The sequence below is a fragment of the Abramis brama genome (assembly GCF_963993115.1).
Source record: "Abramis brama genome assembly, chromosome: 16".
Classification (NCBI taxonomy): domain Eukaryota; kingdom Metazoa; phylum Chordata; class Actinopteri; order Cypriniformes; family Leuciscidae; genus Abramis; species Abramis brama.
The window spans coordinates 23,790,550-23,797,994 of NC_139978.1; the positions used below are offsets into that span (position 1 = coordinate 23,790,550).

General features: G+C 42.6%; 1 protein-coding gene across 1 annotated transcript; it reads right to left on the minus strand.

The window, feature by feature from the left end:
- Positions 1-356: 356 nt before the first annotated feature.
- LOC311066410 (uncharacterized protein) lies at positions 357-6,251 on the minus strand (the record flags this gene model as incomplete). The annotated part of the gene is made up of 3 exons (XM_084087597.1): positions 357-5,118; positions 5,545-5,661; positions 6,240-6,251. The coding sequence occupies 3 exons, from the start codon at positions 6,249-6,251 to the stop codon at positions 4,147-4,149; spliced, it is 1,101 nt and encodes a 366-aa protein (XP_083943723.1). The 3' UTR covers positions 357-4,146.
- Positions 6,252-7,445: the final 1,194 nt, after the last annotated feature.

Genomic DNA, 7,445 nt, shown 5'->3' on the forward strand with positions numbered 1-7,445 from the left:
GTGCGCTGGTCGTCCCGTTGGCCCCACAGATGTCTGAATCGTTCCATTTTCACCTCGATGACTCTTTGCGAGCCGTAGCAAGGTCTTCCCTCGTCGGTAGAGGAGGTACGTCACCAGTACGCCCTTTTTTTTCCCCTACTTTCCACTGGATTGGGGTTGGTGGGGCTTACAATGTGATACGTGAACCCAGGTGTCACGCTCGGCAACCTTGATTGCTGTATTTGTTGTTAGAATGATTTCATATGGACCCAGCCACCTTGGGTTGTTCCACGCTTTACGTCTGTGGTCCTTGATCCAGACCCACTGTCCTGGCTCGTAAGAGTGCCGCGGCTCTGTACCTGGAACCGGTAAGGCAGCTTTGACCTGTGAATGAATTGTTTTAATGGTTCTTGTTAGGGACAGTATATACTTTCTCATTTGCTCATCCACCCTCGCCAAACCCTCCTGGGGAGGAGGTTCAATTCCTACTCTCATGGGCCGACCTGTAAGAATTTCATGTGGGCTGAGGGTTGTTCTTGCCCCTTTTCGGGCTCTCATGGCCATTAAAACTATGGGCAGGGCTTGAACCCACGTCATTCCAGTTTCGGCCATTACTTTACACAATTTGTTTTTTATCGTTTGATTAGCTTTCTCTACAGTTCCAGCACTTTGTGGTCTATAGGAGCAATGTCGTCTCAAATTTATTCGTAGTCCCCTTGCCAATTCAGTTATTACTTTATTTACAAAATGAGTTCCATTGTCACTAGACAATTTCTCAGGTACTCCCCATCTAGGAATTACCTCTCTTACTAGAGCTTTTGCTACAGCCGCAGCATTAGCTTTTCTACTAGGGAAACACTCAACCCACTTTGAAAACATATCAACAATCACAAGACAATATTTAAACCCTTGACATGGTGTCAACTCGATGAAATCCATTTGTAGATGCTGGAAAGGAAGATTGGGTGTGGGATGGGCAGAGTAAATAGCTTTTTTACTCTGTCTTCCCACATTATTCGCAGCGCAGATATGGCAATTTCGGTAGAATCTTTCTGCCACTGATGTAAATCCTGGAGCCACCCAGGATGTACTTATCAGATCATTCATAGCCAATTTTGAGGCATGGTCTAACCCATGAGCCCAATTTGCAAAATTAGGATACAGTTGTTTAGGTAGAAATGGTTTGTTTGTTTTGGTATCTTTCCAGACACCTTCGTCGTCTTTTACACCCCTCTCTGACCAGGTTTTTAATTCCCGGTTAGTACCCAATCTCTGAATTTCATTTAATGTCGGTGGTAATTGTGTGCTATCGGTAGAAAGGGATGCAAAACTTATAAAGTCAGTCAGTCTACATCCAGTCAGCGCTGTGTTTTTTGCTACTGAGTCAGCAAAATTATTTCCTTTTGATACTTCATCACCGGTTCTCATATGTGCTGCACATTTGCAAATAGCAATTTCTTTAGGCATTAACAAATTCTCAAGCAATTTATCAATCAATTTTGAATGTGCCACCGGTTTCCCGTTCGCAGTGAGGAAACCTCGATTTTTCCAAACTGCCCCATGGTCATGACATACACCAAATGCATAACGTGAGTCGGTATATATATTGACTGAGTGACCCCTGGCCAATTCACATGCGCGTGCGAGTGCTGCAAGTTCTGCTGCCTGAGCCGAATGATTCTGTGGCAAGCATTCAGTCTCAACTATCTCAAATTTTGTGCAAATAGCATATGCAGTTGAAAGCAATCCTGTATGTGGATTTCGGAGACACGATCCGTCCACATAATAAACCAATTCAGGATTTGATAATGGTGTGTCTAATAAATCAAGCCGTGGTTTAGTCATTATTTCTACTACCTGCGTGCAATCATGGGGTTCCCCATCTTCTTCAGTTGGCAGCAGCGTAGATGGATTCAATACAGTGCACCTTTTCAATGTAACATTTGACATTGTTGGCAGGACATTTTGCCAATGCAGTGAACGTGCAGCAGTGAGATGAGCTGTCCTTGACTGCATTAACAAAGCATGTACCGCATGGGGAACATACACTGTTAATTGATGGAAAGCCACCAAATCTGAACATGCCAACACTGCTTCGACTGCAGAGGCTACGGACCGTAGGCACTGTGGCATTCCCTGTGCAACAGTGTCTAATCTTTTCGAATAGTATGCAATTGGACGTCGACGGTCACCGTGAGGTTGTGTTAGGATGGCGGACATGAACCCCTTTTTTTCAGATACGAATAATTCAAACACTTTTGTATAATCAGCCAACCCTAGGCTAGGCGCGGTGGTAAGTGATAACTTTAGTCTCTCAAATGCAATTTGACGTTCATCTGTCCAGGTAACTGGATCAGTCATTTTTTGAACCTCATGTGCTGCCATGAGGAGAGGGTTCGAGATCTCAGCATAATCTTGGATCCATGGCCTACAGTATCCCGTTACCCCTAAGAATGACATCATTTGTGATTTTGTAATTGGTTTCGGAATTTTCCTGATCGCCTCAATTCGATCTAGGCCTAAAGCTCGGCCATTTGCTGAGATAAGGTGGCCAAGATATCTCACTTCCTCTTTTACTAACTGCAACTTATTTTTAGACACTTTATGTCCATTTTGTGACAAGAAATTCAACAATGCATATGTGTCACATTCACAGGAGGCTTTGTCTGGAGAACAGATCAATAGATCATCAACATACTGAATTAATGTACTCCCCTTTGGTGGGACGAAACTTTCCAAATTTCTAGAAAGTTCTTCTGTAAAAACGGTCGGAGATTCTGTGTAGCCCTGCGGCATCACAGTCCTGCGGCATCACAGTCCAGGTCCAGCGTCTATTTTTGAATATGAACGCCAGCCAATATTGACTATCTGGATGTACTGGGATTGAAAAGAATGCGTTTGCCAAATCGATCACAGTAAAATGGGTAGCATTGTTTGGTATTTCAGATAAAATTGTCGATGGATTAGGTACTATTGGTGAACGCGGTTGAACAGCCGCATTGATGATGCCTTCCGTACAGGAAGTATGGGTGAATTTATTGGTGAATTTTGACAAGGTACAATAGCACCTTTTTCAACAAGCGCAGCGTGTACCTTTGAAATTCCCTCTACAGCTTCTTTGCTGAGAGGATATTGAGGCCTAAATGGCCTATGTTGAGTCATTGGTGTGATAACGAGAGGCATTGCATTCTTTATCCGACCAATATCAAATTTATCTTTAGCCCAAAGGGTTTCTGGAATTCCTGATAATAAATCAAAATTGTTATCAATTGTATAAGGAATAAATTTTCTCTCCTCACTGCACAATCTGTGAACTGTCACTGTCTGCATTGTTGGATACGCTCTTACCCCGGCATTATTTTGATAATACCCATCATCTTGCCAAGTCCAGCCCCCTTTCTCCACTTGCTCTGTGAGCCACACTCCTACTTCCGCCCAAGAACTTTTTCCCTTCTTCCCCACTGAGACATGAGGCTGGACTTGCAACTGTTGAAATAAAGCAGATTGAGAGTGCGTTAGCTTTACAGTAAATGCAGAGAAATGCTGTGATATTAGCAGGTATTCAAGAGTTAATTTCTCACCCAGCTGCTCATTAAACCATTTCTCCTCATACTCACTATTTCTCTCGGGGCCCACAAACCACGAGGTACAGTGGAAATGAGATGGCATTTCATGGTCTTCTGGTAAAAACTCATACTCTGAATATGGGTCAAATGCAGGAGTTATAGCCCAGTTATAATACCAATTTTGTGACAATTGAGCAAAAATTCCATTCTTTGGTGTCACCGTTATCCCTTCCAATGAAATATCAATTGTCATTTCTAATTTAGACATTAAATCTCTACCTAATAAATTTAAAGGGCATGTTTCAGAAATCAAAAATTGGTGTGTACATGTTTTATTCCCATCAACCACTGTTAATGGCATTGACAATTTATCAGTTTGTGCTAAACCTGATATACCATACGTTGTACGAGTTTGATCAGAAAGTGGCAATTTGTCAAACCTGGATGCGGTCTTTGTCGTGAGAGTTGAAAAAATGGCTCCAGTATCAATTAAAAATGAAACTGAAAGTCCTTGTACAGATATTGTCATCATTGGGTTCGAATTTGGGTCTTTAGTCAGTTGTATCAGTTGAGATGCTGTTTGAGTGTCTCCCTCCTTATCCTATGCAGTCCTGTACGGCGCAGGTGGGGGCGGGTGAAATGAGGAAGCACTCTGCTCTCTGTAGTTCTGCTTTCTTGGCGGATAGCTCTGCTGTTGCTGTTGCTGTGGGTAGTAACTTGAGTACTGCTGTTGTGGGTGACGTTGTTGTTGTGGAAAGTTGTTTGGACATTCTTTAGCCCAGTGTCCTCTTTGGCCACAGTTTCTGCACATGTCCGCAGACTTAGCTCGGCCACGCCCTCTCTCTTGCCATTGATTCCACCTTCCATTTCCTGCCAGTTGATTGTTGTTTCTTGGCCTTTGGTTGTTGGACTGAGTTTGGTAAAACATATACTGGGCAGTCTGCAATTTATTCTCCTTTTCTGTGTTCTTCTTTTCATCATTCTGTTCAGCATGCTTCGCGTGTTGCATCACCACTTCCAAATCCTGCGCTTCCCACGCAATGCAGGTCAGTCGCACAGCTCCCTGAATGTTTGGAAGGAGGCCGTTGACAAAGTGATGTTTCAGAACTCCAGTGTTGTCAGTTCCTTCTGGAAGACCTGCACATTCATCAACAACAGTCTTTAGTCTGGCAAGATAAGCAGTGACAGTCTCACCTTTCACTTGTTTCGTGTTAGTGATGGCTGCCCAGTCAGGTTTCATGGGGAAAGCTAGTTTCAGTCTTTCAATCATCGCTGTCCACTGAGCCCTCCACTCTTGAGTTTCAGTTCCTCCTTCATCCAGGCGCTGCAGGGCGGGGTTGAACACAGCCCCTGGAGCAACTCCACGAATTTCAGCCCATTTTAGCCCCAGTTTTCCACTGAAAATGGCAGCCCAGTCTCGACCTGTTGGTTTATAAGTCACATCAACATTTGTTACTGCGACTATAAAACGTTCTACTCCCTTTTCTGGATTTGGAAGGGCAGCTGTCACATTCCGTAGTTCCTCCAGATCCCATGGTCGTTCCAGCCACACGGGGCCGTCCGCACCTGGAAACTGAAGCATAGGCATATTACAAGCTACTTTGGGTTTTCCCTCAATCACGGAGATTGCCCGAGTTTTCATTGAGTGTGGGAGAGGTGGTTTTTCAGCTGCTTTTCTTTTAACACTTTTTAACACTTTTTTTGAGTGGTGTTTTTAGCTCAGGTGTCATCGCTTCATCTAACAGTTGTCTAACCTCTCTGTAGATGCCACATTCACCCTCGTCCGAACTCTCACATTCCGTTTCCACTTCCTCTTTTTCTTGGAGCAGGTCTGCAGAGCCTCCAGCTCTTGGCACCTGGTCAATTTCCCCTTCTTCAGCTTTAGCAGCATCCGCAGTGTAAGGAGGAGGCTTTTTGATGGGCGGCTGCTGCATGTAGTCCAATTCCTGCTTTCTCTTTTTTGTCTGCAAAGCAATCAAAGAATCTGCAGCTTTCTCACCTTCTTTTTGGCTTTCGTAACGTCTCTCTGCCTCCCGTTCCCATCTTCGGAAAAGTGTCCAGTCAATCCTCTTTCGTTTCTTTGGGGGCAAATTTTCAAGGAGACGCCGCGTCTCTCCTAAAATTGACACACTCAAAGTTCCACAATCAGCAAACTGTCCCTTTGTGGATTTAGACCACAGTTTAATTTGAGCAATTTGCTCCTCTCCCAAATTCCACTTCCTGATCAACTCTTTAAACGGACCCTGAATTTCAGTTTTATCTGTTTTTTCTTTACCACAGCAGTTCCCCATTTTTTAGTCAAAAGCAGTTCTTCAATTGCAGAAAAATTGGCAGAAGAAATTTAATAGAAAACAGCAGTATACAAACAAGGAAAAAGCAAGTTCTTCGTTGCGTATAAGAGAACAATCTTATAATTTCAGTTCACTGGGTATATATCAGATGTATATCTCCAAGCCCAAATCTGTGGATATCTTGGTAGAATGGTAGCAATAGGAATTAATCCCAATTCCCCTGTGGCCCTATCTATATAAGGTCTAAAGTTTGGCTTGGTAATCAAATATAGAGATGTTTGCCCTACTGTTAACTCTGGTTCTGGGTGAGATTGATGCCACGCCCTAGTGCACCCAATTGCTAACACTGCAGAATCTTCTTCAATTATTTGTTCTATCTGGCCACTTAATCCCAATCCTATACGTCGCCGTACATACGTATATCTTGTTAAATAGAAATTATATCGTTGTGGTGAATTTAGTCGACTTTCGTCTTCTCCATAGGATAATGGGATACACCTTTTAAATCTGGCCCCTGCCAGTGTTTGATTTTACTTTTTTCCTCTTTTTCTCTTTGTATTTACATACTAAAATTTCACTTTTAAAATCCTTCTTATAGATTTTCACAGATATGAAGAATTTAAATTTTAACTATTTAAACAAGAAACACATTCCAAAATCCCTCTTATAGATTTCAGATAAAAACAGAAAATTCAATATTTCAATTTCACACATCAAAAGGAGAAAAACTGAAGTCTGTGGGTCCTTACCTCAACCTAAGTTCTTTTTTTTTCTGCCCGTCCGGGAGGGTCCCTCCGTCGGTGTAGGATCTGCTGCAAGTTGGCAGAACGAATTCAAATGATATGAAAAATAAAAGTTCCTCTATTATCAGAACAAAGAAAGTCCCTCGCCGACGGAGGGAGGTCCTTGGGCTCCTGGCAGCTCGCCAAAATTGTCGTAGATTTTTCTTAAATCTAACTAAGTCCTATCTCATCTGACCTAAATCTACCGGGGCCGTCTCCAATCGACGATCTCCCTGGGCCGTCTCCAATCGACGATCCCTAACGTCTCCAGTCGACGCTTAATAAACACCTGGGCCGTCTCCAATCGACGATCCCTAACGTCTCCAATCGACGCTTAATAAATACCTATTTATCTAAACTATCTCACCTGCTGCGCAGCAGAAAATGACAGACAGACTTCAGCAAATGTCCTTTGAGCTCTTTATTTACGGCCGGGAGAGTACTCGAGCAATTCTCAGAGAATCTCTCTCAAGAAAAAGAATACATCAGGTCTTTATAGGACAAAAATACAGACATATCAAAATAAACTCAGCATGACTAAAATCACTAACATATCGTCACCTTCCATCAATATGATTGGTTCAATTTATAAAGCAAGCCCCTCCCTTCTTTACCCTCTGTTACTGGCATATGCAAAATCATCAAAAAAACATTGTACAGGGTTAACAGTCAGTTGATTACTCAATATATATATCATGACATAATGCAGGCTAAAAACAAAAGGTTAGTAAGACCTGTTCCTAAAAGAAGAAGTAAAATTTAGTTTGTTATTTTTTTAGACCTAGAGGAGGAAGTTAGGTAAGTGTTTGTCATATGTTAGACTCAAA